The sequence below is a fragment of the Ambystoma mexicanum genome, chromosome 9, assembly GCF_040938575.1.
Source record: "Ambystoma mexicanum isolate Mex_15411 chromosome 9, UKY_AmexF1_1, whole genome shotgun sequence".
In the NCBI taxonomy this organism is placed as follows: domain Eukaryota; kingdom Metazoa; phylum Chordata; class Amphibia; order Caudata; family Ambystomatidae; genus Ambystoma; species Ambystoma mexicanum.
The window spans coordinates 1432911434-1432929028 of NC_090931.1; the positions used below are offsets into that span (position 1 = coordinate 1432911434).

General features: G+C 46.0%; 1 protein-coding gene across 2 annotated transcripts in view; it reads left to right on the forward strand.

Annotated features, from left to right (window-relative positions):
• Positions 1-15628, forward strand: part of BCS1L (BCS1 homolog, ubiquinol-cytochrome c reductase complex chaperone) — a 184311-nt gene extending 168683 nt beyond the window's left edge. For both annotated transcript variants that reach the window (XM_069616850.1, XM_069616851.1), the window contains exon 8: positions 13864-15628. In XM_069616850.1, coding sequence (XP_069472951.1) covers positions 13864-14116 — 253 coding nt within the window. In that variant the 3' untranslated portion in view covers positions 14117-15628. The remainder of the gene's footprint in view (positions 1-13863) is intronic.
• Positions 15629-17595: the final 1967 nt, after the last annotated feature.

The window sequence follows — 17595 nt, forward strand, 5'->3', positions numbered from 1 at the left end:
TATGACTTGGAATGTGTTCTTATTAGACTGACTCACACCTAGAAAACTGCACTGAATCTCAACTACAAAGTACCCACGGAGATAGTACTGTGATTTAATTGCCTGCGCCGCACACCTGGAATTGCTCTTGCTGGTCTGATTCACTTCTGGAAGGTGCCCACCAAGATGGCACTGTGATCTGTTTAACTGTGCCGCACACCTAGAAATTATTCTTGTTGGATTGATTCATAACTAGAGGGTGTCCACTGGGATTCACCTGCCTGTGCTGCTCACTTAGAATTTGCCTGTCCCATGCTCTTGGGAATTGTTCTTGTTAGATTGAGTCACATCTAGAAAGCTACATTGATTCACATCTTAAAGTGCCCCGCACTGTGATTTCGTTCGATTCACAACTAGAAAGTGCTGCCCGAGATAGTACTGTGATTTACCTGCCTTTGTTTTAAGCACTGCTACTGCATCTAGACTGCCATCCCACAGTTGCCCTCTTTGGCCCTCTCCCACTGCCCTGGTGTCCAGAATCTAGATGCAAGTTGTACATCTAGGGTCACTGTATCTATTGTTACTAGTACATCAATCTCTAGGTACTGCCGTTGAACTCCCCCCGGGATGGAGATCCCAGCTCATCAGATACCTCTGGATACCAGGATACCGCCCTGATCCTTAGCCTCCCTGTACCACCACCCCCCCATGGCTCACCCCTAGCAGCGCATGGCCCGTGCCCGAGTACCCAACTTCAGGACTCCTCCCTCTAACACCCTCCTGATCGCAAACCATGACCCCTACCCCCGTATATCAATACACCCGGACACCGACCCGCCCACTCTCCTACCATCATTCCTCGTCTAACTCTAAGATCAGAGGAGCACTCTGGCGTGCCAAACACCTGCCTCCTCAAGCGCTCATCCCCCTTTCCCCATCCCATCCTAACACTTCGACTTCCAATCTCCTTCTGACATCTATTGAGAACACCCTGATACCCCAGCCCATACACCACGCTCATTATCCAACTCCCAAGCCAGGGGAGCCCTGTGGCGCTCCAAACAGCACAAATTCACTTCCACACCGTCCTTGTGTCCTCTGAGGAACCCCCCTCCCTCTCATCCAAACTCCAATGCCGCCCTCCCTCTCCCCCTTAGCCCACTTCGGAACTCGCCACCCTCTCAACCAACCTCCCATACTGCTTTCTCCCTCCCCCTTAACGCCTACTTGACTCCTGCCAACAAACCCCCCCTTCATATTCCTTCCCTTCTCTGAAAGCAGCTTGTCTCGCCCTTGCTAGAACGGTAGCCTCATCTCCCTCCCCCTCTCACCCCCCCACTCTCTCTCACACACCCCTATGGCACCACAACCCACAAAATGCAGAAAACGTGACTGGTACTCTCCCTCAACCCTCCACTCCTAACTACTTCAGCCCCAGCCCAATCCCCCAGCCTCTCCTGCCCCTACCCCCAAACACTCCCCTCTCCCAGTTTCCTCCCCCTCTCTCTTTACTTCTCACCCTGTACACCTAAACCCCCAGCGCCCTCCAGACGCATTCCAGAATCAACCCACCTAAACCCCCACACCGTAAATGATCCATTCACCACCCTCCCTTGACCCATCCCTCGTCTCTCACACACCTCCACCCATATACTCCTCCCGCCCCATCGACGTAACCCTCTCACCTGACAATCAAAGTCCACAGCCACACAGCCCCTCCTGTACCCCACCTCAACCGGTCTGAACCACCCAGAATGTTCATACCACACCGACCACCCACCGGGCACCCACGTCTGCCAAGCTCCCACTGCGATGAGCATCACAAAAACCACCACCCCTCACAAAGTCACATGAATCCTTGTTAATGCCCACTTCTTAGCAAGAAACAGACCCAGCATCTTTGACCTCCTATCCTCTGACAAGCCCGACCTCATTTTTATCACCAAAACCTGGTTCTGCAACAACTTTGCCCCAGTAGCACACGAAGCCTTCCCCTCTGGCTACTCGCTTATCGCCCACAATAGACCTTCCAGAGGTGGAGGAGTGGCAGTCCTCTTCAATCCTCATTTCTCCGTCTCACTCGTCCAATCCCAGACATGTATTGCCTCCTGTGTATCCCTTCTAGTAAAACTCTCGCTACTACCGACTTTCACCCACAGCTTCCTACTCATCTACAGACCCCCTGGATAAGACAGACATTTCGGCAACAACCTCTGTGACTCAATAGCTACTATCCAAGTAAATTGCCCTTCTCTTACACTCCTTGGAGACTTCAATATCTGGTTCGATATTCCCAACAACCCCATGACTCATCCACTGGTTGACAGTCTTGATGCGCTCAACCTCTCCCATCAGACCACTGTTCCAACCCACTCAGGTGGGCACACCCTTGATGCAATTTTCAGCTTCCAGGACCTTATTTATATATCCCGTCCCAAACCACTCATCGTGCCATCCCTTTGTCTATCCACACACATGCCCCTCCTCCTACAGCTCCCCGGCCCCCACCCCTGATCTCAAATGCTAGAACAAAGTCAAGATCCTCCCCGGCCTAGCCGAAGCCCTGCTTCTTCGTCCCCCAGCAATGCTGCCCCCAATAGACCCTTAATCATTGATTCCTTCGACTCCTGGCTTAAAGACTCACTAATTCCTCTCACTTCCTCGCTCTGCATCTTCACGCAAAGGTCCATCCCCCAAATGGTTCACGCCCCTCCTGAGGAATGCCAAAAAACAAAATAACTCTCTTGAATGCAAATGGCGAGCATCTAAAACCGATCTCAACAGATCCATGTTCGTCCTGCACCACCGTAACTACAAATCCGAAAGGCCAAAAAAGCCTATTACAATAAACAAATTCTCAACTGTGGCAACGGCAGCAAAGAACTCCACAAGATCATATCAGGATTTGTGAAACCTACGTGCACCTCTACCCAATCCACCCCCACACAATCACTCTGCTACTCCCTCTCCCTACATTTGTACAACACTGCACTTGAAAGTACGACAACCTTTAACGCCAAACTGTCCTTCCTCTCCCCTTGCCATCACCGACCCCCTCCTGATCCCATTGCCCTGACGCCCAATTTCCCTACTTTCGACTCCTTCAAACCCATCTTCAGAGACGAGTTCCTTGACCTACTATCAGCCAGCAAATCCTCTGGGTCGCCCCTCTGCCCCTGGCTTGCCTCTGTCCTGAAAGAAATAGTCTTGTCTGCCTGCGCAGGAAAACATGCAAGGGCCATACTAAATGACTCCCTCACCTCTGGCATCTTCCCTGATGCCTTCAAAATAGTGCATATCAAGCCACTTCTAAAAAAGACATCCCTTGACCCCAAGAATTACAGGCCGATCTCAACACCAGATTTCTCGCGAAACTCATTGACCTGACAGCATACTCCCAGCTCAACTCCTTTATAGAATCCTACTGTCTCCTCGACCCCCTTTCACAATCAGGCTTCAGACCGCAACATGGAACTGAACCTACTCTGATCTAGATTTGGGATGATCTTAAAGTTACTGCAGACTCTGAAGGCTGCGCAGCACTGATTTTCCTCGATCTCTCTGCAGCCTTTGACACGCTTAACCACTCGATCCTCCTCGTCTGCCTTCACTCCCTAGGAATCCATGGCACTGCTCTCCAATGGATTGCCTCCTTCCTCAGCAACAGGAAACAAATGACCCTCCTTTCCCCTTTTGCCTTAACTGCTCGCTCAGTGAACACTTGAGTAGCCCAAAGCGCATGCCTATCTGTATTTTGTATTTTATTGATTTATAAAGCGCCTTACGCCAAAGCGCTGTACATGGAACAACATAATACATAAAACATGAACGATAAAACTGTTGAAGCATTACAATATGAATCAATCAAACAACAAAACAGTGAAAAGAGCAATTAACTGAAGGGGAGGGAGGAAAGGGAGATGGGAATATCTGCTCTCTTGTTCAACCTCTATATGACTACTCTACCAGGAATCATCCGCATGCACAACATCTCCTGTTACATCTACGCTGACGATACCCAAATGATCCTAAGAATTCCGAAATCATGCACCAACCCCCATCCTTACCTCAAAGCTTGTCTCCGCGATATTGACCGATGGATGACAATAAACCACCTCCTTCTGTACCCTGATAAAACTGAAATCATGGTGTGCTGCAATACTACCCTTCTGCCACAATCGCTCCCATGACCCCTGTCCCTCAGCCCGGCGCCCCCCCCCCCTCTTCCGATATAGTCAAAACCTAGGCTGCACTATGGACTCCGGCCTAACCCTCTCCTGTCAGATCAACGTGTCAAAATGCTGTCACTGTCACCTCAAACTTCGCAGACACATTTTTCCCTACCTCTCCTACCCGAACAGACTTGCTGCAGTTATGTCTATTGTGATGTTGAGACTGGTCTATGCCAACTCCCTATAACTAGGAGATCCAGCATACCAACTCAACAAGCTCCAAAGAGCTCAAAACGCAGCCGCAAAAGTGCTCCTCACCCTGGTTCAAAGAGAGCACATCTTACCTGCTTTCTGAACCCTCCACTGGCTCCCAGTCAGGCGAAGGGCCACCTTCAACACCCTATGCATCACTCACTGAGCAGCGCACAAGACCGGGCCAATGTACCTATAAGAAAAGACAAAACCCTACCTCCCATCTCGCACTCTAAGATAAAGCACTGCCCTCCTTCTATTGATTCCAACCTCTAACTCTGTCAGGATCGGAGGATCCGCCTTCTCAATCTTGGCCCCAACTCTGTGGAACTCACTCCCACCACATATGCGACACACCCAAGACTCTATGACCTTCGGCAAAGCTCTAAAAACTTGGCTCTTTCCGTATTACTGACCACCTGAGAAGACCTAATCCTTGCAACCGGATGGCAAATGCTCAATGAGATCCCAAGCAATGACGCCACTGAGTATGCTTATTAAGTCACTATTAAGCAAACCCAAGCTTGAAATCCAGAATAGCGAACTCCTTAGTTCATAACTCCACCCAAACTCTCACCTTCCATATCACAATGCTTACTCTCTACTCTCCACCAACACACAATTAGAGTGCAGCTGTGCAGCTGCACCCCTTGATCAATTTTGGCCTAGCTGCTTACATGCGAACATTACCCCAGCTAACGCAGCTACATCCCATGACAAACTGGCCTAGCTGCACACATAAGTGTCCTACACAGGCCTAACACAGCCAGAAAACCAGTCAGGGTGTCCATCCTCCAAACTGCACACATTCAACTGATATCAATACCACCACACCTAATCCTAGGATGCAGCTACCATCAAGCAATTACATCAGCTGCACACATAACTGGTGCACCCAAGCACCTGATGACTCCTTACTCTCTCAACTGACCTGGACCACGGTCCCCGAGGGCGTTCAACCTACCAGCGCTTTGAGGTCAAACCAATGATATATAGAGCGCTATATAAATGCCAAATAACATAACATTATAACATGCTGCACATGCCTACAGAGCGCAGAACGTTCGCCGGCAGCAGAGTTCTATGCTGATGCACTTGTATTTTGTACTAATCAATACTTGTTGTCCTTGCAAGCAGTATCTTAGGCCTTTTTCCATAACGGACTGTATTTTTTCTGGTGTGGGCATGCAGTGGCGTACCTTCACCATGCCTTGTCCTTTGTAAGTTTAGTTGCCGAAGGAGATTGATTTTCAAGCGCTTTAAGAATTTTAAATAACTCTCCAGTGTCCAAGCTTACATTCCTAATCGTGTCGCGTTTCCTGACTTTTTGGCCTGAATGATAGCAGACTTAGAACTCTTAGATTCCACAGGATAAGCCTGCTTATTCTTGGCAGTTTTGAGTTTAAGCCATATTTTGCAGGCTTTACGCTTGGCTACCATTAATTTGTGAATCTCAGAAGATACCAAGATGTTGAGGTTTTCTTTGCGGCTTTTCATGGGAGCGATCTGATGCACAGCTTTAGCCAATGACATTTGGTACACACCGGCTAGATTGTCAGCTGTTTCATCGTTAGCTAAATCATGTGAGGGAGATGCCACAAAAGGGGCTATGGCTTCAGATTTGAGTATTTGTGAATTTCTAGATGCAACTGTAATTCTTTCAGGCCTTACCTATTCCACCACATTGCTGATAAAATGTTACAATGAATAAAACTGTGATCATACTATGGGCATAGTAACATTTCTACCTTTTCAATGTAGACATTACTACTGATAAGCCAGTCCAATGCCTTTGCCTTGATATGTGTTGGTCCATACACCTGATTAGTAAACCCTAGATCCCTTAATGATGACTCGAACAACATTGCTGTGGAGTCAGAACTGTTTGAAAGCCATACGTTGAAATCTCCATAAAAACATATTTCGATGTGGGTTTAAGTATAGGAATCAGCATGACGATGAATTGATCATGAAATTCAGGCATCGGAGTGGGAGGGTGATATAAAAGTACAAGATTAATTGTAGTATTAGGGTCTGTTAATAACTTGACATGAATGATGTGACGCCCTAATGGACCTTGAATAATTATCTCATGAAGAGCCAGGGATGAATTACAAATCAGTGCAACCCCACTACCTTTACCCAGCTTACTATCAGCTAAGAAGATATTAAACTCTGTTGGAACAGCCAAGGATAGCAATTATCCAGCAGCAGCATAAATCCATGATTCAGGGATTGTAAACACATCATTCTGATGGGCAAGAATATATTCTGCAACATCTGTTGAATGTTTAACTAAGGAGCGGGTGTTGAGTAAAGCACATTTTAAAGAATTAGTAATCACCTGTGCACCCCTGGTGGCAAGAGAGATGGTGAGACTATCTCTTCCGACCACTGGTTCATTATCAACTGGTGGAATTTCATCCTGGCCTGAAATTACCCTGTAAGAGTTAGGAGTATTGAGTCTCTCAGCCAACCACATTTGGCTATGAGCTGCATCACCTGTAGCCAAATAAGTCTTGTCTATAAGCGCGGGGGAGGGACAATCAGGATCCCTTGAGTCATATAGTGAGGGCATGGATACAGGCATCGCTACAATCGTGTCAATTGAGCTTTGGAATGCACAATATCCTCCTGAATTAAGGAGGCATAAGAGCTGCTTAGGTCTGCCGTATCATGAACTTTAATCTCATTGCCTATCTTCTGTTCACAGCTATATCCCTCATTTACAGCTGGGGTATATTGTGACCTTATTTCAAAGGAATATTTAGCATGATATTCCTTATTTAACAGAGGATTCAAGTTAAGTTGTGCAGTTGTAGTTGCAGCCGGTTCAAAACCCATGGCCAGGTAACGCTGTAGAATACAAGCCGCCCGTTGTGATTTAGGCAAAAACCAAGGTATTCGAACCTAACATTCTTCTTTGAATTGGCAGAGTAGTATTCTCACCTAGTGCAATAATAAACAAACCAGTGCACAGATTAGCACAGAAGAAAAGCAAAAACAGTCTTACCAAATAGAAATCACGGCTCACAAAGCTCCCAGCAAATATATTTATTTTTATTTATATATTTTTTGCCTTTATATATTGCACGCAAAACATCTCGCATCAAGGTGTTTGAGACCAGTTACATGATGCCAGTGGGCCAGCAATTTCATCAATCTTTGACTTGGCAGAGATACATGTTAGCACAAGCAGGTACTACAATAACCAATATTATTCATAGGTTGCAGAGAGGCTGCAGATTGGAACCATGGAGGAAAAATATGATTGACAGGTGGTTAGGCGAATAGCCAGCTTTTTAAGGCTTTTTCGAAATGCCCAGTAGGATTCTTCTGCTCTTAGTGTCTGAGGTAGTGCATTCCAGTGTTTTGCGGCAAGGACAGGGAATCTGGTACCTCCCACTTGGTACGCTTGTACTTAGGTCATACTAGTCTATGGGTGTAAGGAGTTCTAGTAGGTCTAGCTGTTTGGTGCAGAACAATATTTTGAGTCAGATACAGAGGGTAATTAAAGACGTTTGGAGTGCTGGGAACTGTAGTACCACATCCACTCCCTAAAATGTGTTTGTTCATTTTAAACCTTCCACGTCATGCTCTTGGTTTTGTCTTCCAAACTTTTATCTGCTGACATGAGCTATTCTCGTCTGTTTTGTAATGTTTTAACAATATTTGCAGCTCTTCCATGCTACTTTCCACCTCTGTGACTTTCCATAAATGTGTTCTCACCAGCATCACCTTGATTCCTACCACAGTGGGCTTGTTTTTCATTGAAGAGCTTGAGTGCTGTAAGGCTTTTATAAGGCTGCTCAATGTAACTTGTTTACCGGCTGTATCATCGGAGCCCGATCCACCAACTCTTCGGTACAAGTGTCCCCTCTAGTATGTTACTGTTTCTGCAAGGAGGAATACTGATCTCTCTTCGGATGGCCTGAATGGGACATGCAGTTTGCTTGTTCATAGTCATGATCCGGTAAGCTGTGCCTCTCTCGATAACTCCCAAAATGTGTCTGTTAGACACAGATGAAAGAAATATGATCGTAACTCTCCAAACACAGCTGAGCATGGTTGCCGCTGGTACCCCACAATGCTAAGTCCCAGACGCCCGAGTAGAGTACATCTCAGGATCCAGTGTAATATTCCCCAAGGATACATTCCTCCTCCGTGAACCACTCCCATTTCCTTCTGTTCCTCACAGTCACTGATGGACTCCCGCCTATCGCCACGGACCACTACTATGTTGCCCCGGATGAGAAGGTGAGTCAGGGGGCACCGACGAGCCCACACCACTTCAGACCAACCAAAGAAGCACACAGTTCCATAACTCGAACTAACTTCCGCCGGTAGGCGGAAAGCCGGCGGCCGACGAAGGCCGAAAAAGGCCCTGTTAGCCCCTGCTTGCGCATGGATGCGCACGAAAAAAAAAAAAAAATCTTCAGACTTGCCTTCAAACTCCTGCAGTGACTAACTGTCTATGGCCACACATATTTCAGGACTATGGTACGCCGTTATGCAATCTACAACAGCATGTCTTTGCTGCCTCCTAAATCAAGGTAATATTGCTATTTGACTTGCTTAATCACCGTAATCGGATTTTATAGTGTCTCTCACTTGAAACCCCTTTTTATGTCTAAGGGCACTACTATACTGTCCTGACAAAACAAATCACTATTGCCTCCTAGGCTCATTATATAGTCATTTCTGTCCATTGTATGTACCTTAATTGCATCTGCCTATTGCAAAAAATCGGTTTACTGTGCTTAAAATTCGCATCTGCCAATTGCAGACATCTACCCACTGTGTCCCAATTTTACATCCATATATTACAACTTTTTCTGCCCATCTGCATTCACTCCTCTAATATCATTATTAATTGCAGCTCTATGTGCCGACTGCTAACTGTCTATTATTCTTAGCCAAAATCTATTGCTGTACCTATCCCCCCGATTACTACAGCCTACAGTTCTTAACTCCTGCACACAATGATGCCCATAATCACCAGCAAGGTCTTCACCACCAACTCTCTTACCACCCCCACTCTGCTCACTCTTCTACTCACACTCTCTATTCTACTTCCTTACACCGCTCTTTCTTCTATGCAACTAACACCGCTGAACATCTTTTCTGTTCCTGCGCCACCTACAGCCTTGCACACCTCTAATACATCACAACAGTTGTATCACTCTCATGCAGCTATTTCCTCTCCACCACTGTGCCTCAGCACTATGTGCAGACTGAACAGACTCAGAGCTCGCACTCTACCTTTAGAATACAGCTCTCGTCCCACACACACGGCATCTAGAAATGATAGATTAGGCTCCCGCTCCATCCACAAGTACACATCCCTCATCGAACATTCTATCACACTCAAACATTCACACACTAATCACAGCAGGCCCCTCCCTCCTATTACACCTGCCACACCAGATTCTGCCTCCACCCCCACCATCACTAACACCAAAAACACTCCCACACCTCTTATCAAATGTGCCCTCCTAAATGTGCGCTCCCTCCCAGCTCATGCATTAGAAATTGACGACCTTATAACCAACAATAACATTGACCTACTTGCCTATCACAGAAACGTGGTTACATGAAGCCTCCTGGCCCGCCGTCGCTCTTGCACTCCCACCAGGCTTTACTATCCTCAGACAAGACAGACCAGCTCAAGTGGGAGGCAGAGTAGCCATCATCTTCAAAGAGAGCCTCCCTCTTCGACTTATCACTCACCCCTTGACTAGCAACTCAGACATTTTGTCTGCCAAGCTTACACTGCCCCCCAACAGCACCATCAACATTCATGTGCTATACCGCCCCCCAGGTCTCTCTCTCCTTAGACTTTCAGGGTCAACTCATCCACATTCTCAGCAACAACATCAAAAGCTCCACCAAGACCCTTCTACTTGGAGACTTTAACTTAGGATTCAATGATTCTAAAGATAAAGCTGCTGATACCCTCACTAAGGAACGTATTGACTTAGGATTCACTCAAAAAGTATTGAATCCCACGCATTCCATAGGCCACACTCTAGACTGGGTTGCAGACCATGATTGCCTCACCACAATCACCTCCAATACAGCCATGCCATGGACCGACCACAACTGTATCGAATTCACTCTACCCATCACCAAAAGCCACAAAACTCTCACCCCTGGCCCCCCAACTAAAGTGAGAAGTTCCAAGAAGCTGAAAGAGTATAACCTCCGCCCATACCTTAATATCCCTGAGGTAGCCCCCCCCTTTCTCCAATGATCCTAATACCGTAGCAGACATTTATAAGGATACTCTCTTCAAAGCTATTAATATAATAGCACCATTTGAAAGCAAAAAATAAAAGAAATCACTACACTCAAATTCTTGGTTCACTAAGAACTACAGTTCTTGCGCTCTTGTAAAAGAGAGGCACAAAAAAACTGGCAAATCAATCCAAGTGACACTGCCAAAAATAGCTTTAACTTAATTGCCCACCAATACAAAGCAGCCATCACCAAAGCCAAAGCATTTAATGTACGCATTACTAATGCTAAATCGTACTCAAAGGAAATCTTCACGATCTTCAACGAGCTCATCTCGGTACCTAACACACCAGATGAAATAGTCAAAGATGAAGCCTGGTGTGCCAGTATTCAATCTGCCATGCTAAATAAAATCGATCTCCTCCAAAAACAAAATCCAGGATCACTGCAAAGCCCTACCCCCTCATTTTGGGTCAAAGCAAACCAACTCAATTCCCACCTCAACTAACTCCACCAAACCTGTTTTCACCTTCAGTGACATCACTGAATTAGAAGTAATGAACCTACTCAAAAACCTCAAACCCTCTATGTGTAAAGGGGGCATATGTCTCCCTAAGGAGTGCTCAGACCGTCTCACACCACTCCTGAAACGCTTCATGAATGCTTCTTTCAGAACAGGCATTATCCCTGACAGCCTCAAAGAGGCCTGGGTCCGCCCCCTCGTAAAAAAGCCTTCTCTCGACCCTCTACAACCAAATAACTACTGACCAATAACCACCGTGCCCTTCCTCCTTAAGGTATTGGACAAAGCCGCCCATAGCCAGATCCAACACTTCCTGGAAACCCACTCTATCCTCTGGACTAGGCAATCTGGTTTCCGAAAAGGACATGGTACTGAAACAGCCCTGGTGGATTTAAAGCATCAGATCACCCAAATCATGGGCAAAGGCAAGCCAGCCCTCTTGTTACTTCTAGGCCTCTTGGCTGCCTTTGATCTGGTTGACCACAAGACCCTCACATCTCACCTTACCAACTCAGCTAACGTCTCTAAAGAAGCAGCTCTCTGGGTCACCTCCTTCCTTAAAGGCAGAGCAATTAAGGTATTCTCAAACATAGCAAACGCTACCCCTACCACCATTCACTGCGGAGCCCCACAGGGATCGTGCACAGCACCCACACTATAAAACTTGTTCGCAAAGCCTCTCTTCAACAAGCTTGACTCACTTGGTATCGCGTACATGAATTACGCTGACGATACTCAGGTACTCTTACCTCTCTCTGGTTCATACCACAAAGATGCCGAGGCACTTCACACAATCTATTCCACCATCCAGGCCTGGAAGGCAGCAATGGCCTCGGCCTAAATGGGGATAAGACAGAGATAATTATATTAGGTCAAAAAAATAATCTAGTCAAACTTGATAAACTGTACGCCAACTTCACCATTGACAACACCATCATCCCTGTGTCCACAGCTGTCAAGACCTTGGGGGTCTACTTGGACTCCACTCTATCCATGACTAGGCAGGTTAGCGCTATCACATCCTCTTCCGCGCACACCACCAAGCTCATAAACACCATAAAACCTTTCTTATCCAAACCCAAGTGTCTATCAATTGCTAGAGCAACTATTGGTGCTAAACGAGACTATTGCAGCGCTCTACTAGCAGGTACATCCAAAAAAACATAAACAGACTACAAGTCACGCAGAACAATGCACTCCGGGCAGCCTTAAGCATCCCAAAAATGGAACATATTTCCCAGGCCAGACAATCGGCTCAATGGCTCCCGTTCAAAGAGCGAATCACTTTCAAAACCTTCACCCTCACACATAAATGTCTCTCTCTCTCTGCACCATCATACCTATCTGAGACAATTATCAAATCCTCCTCTACACGACCCACCAGGACACAATATACTAACCAACTTCACATCCCACGAATCAACAGGGCCAAAGATGGGGGCCTAGGCTTCCCATACATTGCCGCCAAATCCTGGAACGCTCAACTCACAGACATCAGAGCAGAAAACTCACTCCTTGCCTTCCGAAAAAAACTCTAAACCACACTTTCTGTTCTGTAAATTGCAACTGTTTTTTGTTAACTGTCACTTTAAAATGTCTGTTTTAATAGCAACCAAACTGTAATCTGTAATTGTTCTTTTATCTGTAACTAAGACATGTCTGTAACAAGCGCCACGATGCCCCCGGGCTGTTGTGCGCTCTACAAACCTGAATGAATAAATAAATAAATAAATACAGGCTCTGGCCCTAACTGCCAGAGCGCTTCTCAAACACTCTTGTTTACTGTTTCAGTTTTTCAGTTGCCAGAAGACCTTAGTTTCATTATCTGTCGAAACCCATTTGGGGTAAGTAGAATAGGGCACACCCTCCCTAACTAAATATCTACTTAGCTGATCGGGGGGAAGAACAACTCTCACTGGGTCACACCATCTCTCTGGGTGCCAGCGCCCAGTGTGTCTCTCTTCCGCTCCATCTGGCACACTACTCCACGTCCTTAATACATTATTTCTCACACCGATTCCTCATCAACCCTCCCTCAATCTCCTCAGTCAGCTTGTTTGTGACCTATGGAGAAAGTCGTATCATTGCTCTGCATCTTCATGCAGAGACACTTGTGTGGACCTGAGGTAATGCAACTCCACTTATGTATAATGAGCATGCCATCCGATGCCAGTGAAGACGTAACAGTCGGGTCAGTGGCATGTGGCAACCCCCAGAGCCAAGAAAGGTTAGAGTCCTAGAAATATTTCAAGAAAATAGGAATGTATGGGTAGAATACAATATCGATCAGAAAGAACATTACTGAAGGTAAGTAATTTGTTCATTTGAGGGTTTCTGTTCTGAGATTGGGATGCTTCAATGAAGACCTTGAGTCACCATGATTCTCTATTAGAATATAAATGGTTATCCAAGGTATGCTATCGCTCCTTGGGGTCAGACTTGATAGCCTGTCTAGAGTAATACTTGCATCAATTAAATAGTAATATAGTGTTATGGTAAATTAAATAGAATTAATGGCCATGTTCATACGTTGTTTGTTTTTATCTTTTTGACCTACTGGCACACAGTGAGTCCTTATTTCAGTAAACTGGTCTCTACAAAATCTGAACTGATAGTAAATCGTGCGCTGTGCTCACTCCTAACACCTGATGCTTACAGTCAAATCACCACACCACTTTCCTCTTGTATCCTTTTCCACAGGTTGGACCCCGCCCTTATTCGCCCAGGCCGCGTGGATGTCAAACAGTACATTGGGCACTGCTCTCACTGGCAGCTTGTGCAGATGTTCCTCCGCTTTTACCCTGAGCAACACTCAGACGAAGCAGAGCAGTTTGCCAAAGCAGCACTTGCAGCCTCGGACCGCATCAGTGCCGCCCAGGTTCAGGGTCATTTCATGATGCACAAAGCAGACCCCACAGCGGCAATCAAGGAAATTGGCTCCCTGACAGTATGATAAATAGGGGAGTTTATAAGGTGCACAGTGTGCTCTGTTCACAGAGATCCTGGTTGGGCATTATCCAGCTGTGGTGGAGGTGAACTGTTGGAAAGTTGTTGGTCGTTGTTGGCACTGGGCATTGAAGTCGAAGGCCATGAAGTAGCCCAGCGCTTGTTGAGAAATTTGGAGTTCCAGGGTGAGGTCCCCAGAGGTGTTTGGTTTCTTTTAAGCAGATAAAACAAAGGCTTTGGGCCACAGCCACTGGTTTGTTGGAGTTATTTACAATGCTAGGAAAATGCTAGTGTGTTGATCATATACCTGTGTAGTCAATGCACTAGTTCTGGCAGTAACGTTTCACTGAAGTCCTTGACACACTGGGAGCCAGAGAAAGTCACCTTTTCTCTAGTTGGCTCAAATATTCAGTGGTATATTGGAAACTCTCAATAGGTGCATTAGGTGCCCTAATCAAATTGTTAGGTAACTGAAGTGGTGTGTACAACCTCCAGTGAGTGCAACCGAGAGATGAAGCCTTCTTACAGCTAGGGCATGCCCATTGAGAGGAGTGACCCCCTTACTTCAGAGCTTGGTAGCTCAGCAGTGTTCAATGGGTATCTCTGAGACCGTTCATGTCAAGCTATTCTGAAAGCTCCTTGCTGGCATTTGTAGGGCAACAGACCCACAAGATCAAAAGGGGATCAAACGTGTGAACTGTGCCCAACCTCAGGACTATCCTTCACGAGGCACAGGAGAAGAGGGCTTGTCACTCTTGCAACATAACAATTACAGTGTGCATTGTGTACCACTATACAATAAACACTACTACTTTTCATGACTGTTTGAGTTCATAGCACATATTTTATCCATAGTTATGCAGTCTTCTTTTGGTGCATCCTTTGAAACTGGCATTGTTTAAAGCAGAGAGCCTTAGTCTGTATTTAGAATTTTAATCACTGGCTCTGATGGTTCACATGGTCAACTCATAACGTTGGCTGCAGATTTTGGTCATGTAGTAGGAATCCCTATAAAAACAACAATTTTGCCTACCCCAGTCACTGTTGCACTGCAACTTCCACACAATGTGCACAATGATTTAGTGTAACATAACCACACCTGCAATTGAAAAGACATTGCAGAAGACATTATCCTTCATCTCTGCAGGAGGCAATGAAGCTGAGCTCACCTGCCTCTTTACTAATTACCTCTATATATACTGTTTGATGGGTGTGACAGTGCTCCATCCTGATGAGCACTGACAGTGCCCATTGTTAGCCAGTTCTTTACCCATCTCCCATATACCGCCCCTGCATATAGCTAGGGTTGTGCATCTGTGGTCGTTCATCTGTGGTCCATTAGTGGTTCAAAGAACGAGCTGCACTCTGCATAGTGTCTGCTTGAGACATGCAGGAAATGGGAACAGTTATGTGACAATGGAAAGTACATAGATCACCTTCTTAATTTGTTGTTTATTGTTGCCTCATAATGAGGCTATGTTGATTGTAAGTAAAAACCAATAAAAGTAGCCTGGTTTCAGAGTGGTGTGTTATAGATTTCGCCATTCACTGCACTGTCAAAAATTTAAAGGAAGCAGAAAAAGCCCTGTAAGCTCTCAATATGTGTATGGTTTTGGTATGATTGTATATTGCTCATTGCCAGTTGTCATGCTCTCATAAAGTGATCAGCATATGCCACCACTGGATCCAACCTCATCAAATGGTATACTTGATGTATGATACAGAACGCACATTAAAAAATCTATTTACTGTCTTAACCTATAGCGCTGGTATAACCCAGAGCCCTTGGTCAGCTCTTGCGTAAATGAGACCAGCACTGAAAAACTAGCATATATTTCAGTCTTGACCTATCTTCTTTAAAGATGTACTTGCATTTTTAAGAAGCATAACATTTGGTCCTCTGAGTTATTCTTCGTGTAGCAGAGAGCAGGATCCTGAGCTCTAAGCAAGCCTGCGGGATATCTGCAGAGCACCCCATAGTAGACTACATGGCATAACTGTTGTGTTTTACTTGTGAGAGAAAACTGTGATGTAGCGATTATGGGATTCTAGAATGGAAGTTGAAGGGAAGAAGAGAGGACAACTGTGGCTAGGTATTGTGAGAAACCAGAAGGTGTATCACCCACTAGTCCCTGGGTATCTGTCATCCAGGAGGCCAGGACGCGCCCATCGCTTTTGGATCCAGTTCCTTGGGGTGGACCAGTGCAGGAGGATCATCTGGGTGAGGGGTATTTGGAGAGTGGGACACCGGATGGTGAGACGCAGTATCCCCTTCCCTGTAACACCTTTACCCCATCCTACCAGGTAGGATACTTAGGAACTTAGCCCCCCCCCTTTCACAACACAAACACTTTCTCACAGCCTGCTATGAGAGGAAACGGACTAACCCCCGAGCCGTATACCTGACGTGTCCCAGTACAATGGTCAGGCAATTACTGACCTCTGCGCAAACCTGACTTCCGTTACACTTCCCCACACGGATAAAAGGCGGAGCACGAGAGCACAATCTGAGTGAGGCAAAGCACATGAGGAAACAGCAGTTCTAAAATGGCAGTTTAACACAAGGACCACGATGGCAAAAACAAAGGGGATCACAAGGAGGGAAGTTCCATTGACCTTTTCGACAAGGAACCGTTACTTTCATGAAGTTACGAGAATAGAAAGCGTAAGACCAGGAAACCAGACTGAGGAATACTGAATTGTGTGTCGGAGGTACTAGAGGCCCTCCCGTGTCGATAATCAAGGCAGGGAGAATCACCAGCTGCTGTGGTACTGTCCTTGGCTCCAACAACAAAGCAGTGTCCGTGAAATCAACACAGCCGGTGAGTTGCAGAGACAGATACAAGTGCGGTCTGTGTTGAAGCCAAGGTTGCAAACGCCAACATTGTATGGCGAGTGCTGGAACGAACATTGTATGAAACACGTGTGATAACCAACACAAGTAAAGTTGAATACTGCAGATGAGTGATTGAACTTTGAAACCAAGATATACGATATCTTTGACAGAGTGGTACGACACTGCATGCATGCCCAATCGAAGGTCTCTGTAAGGTGTCCAGCTGAGCGTTGACAGAAGTGAAAGAGTGGCAAAGGATTGTGAATGGGTCAAGCCAAATCCTGTGCACAAACGAAAGTCTTCGATGTTGATACAGTAAAGAAAGTTGATGGCAAAATAGATAAAGTTGGTCCGAACCCGACGGAGGGAGATCAATTGAAAGCTTTGTGTTAAAGCCAGTTTGTGTTACAATAGATAAATTGGTCTGAGCCTGGCAGAGGGAGACTGATTGAACATTTTGTGTTAGAACGGATCTGAGCCCAGCGGAAAGGGATACGGAGTGAACTGTGAATCACCTGATAAATTGGATACGTGAAAATCCTAAGAACATTGTGTTAAAGAGGATCTGAGCCTGACGGTGGGGGATCCAAGCTAAACAGTGAATCACCTGAGAAAAGCGTGCATAGGAGAATCCTGGAAGGAAAGGAACA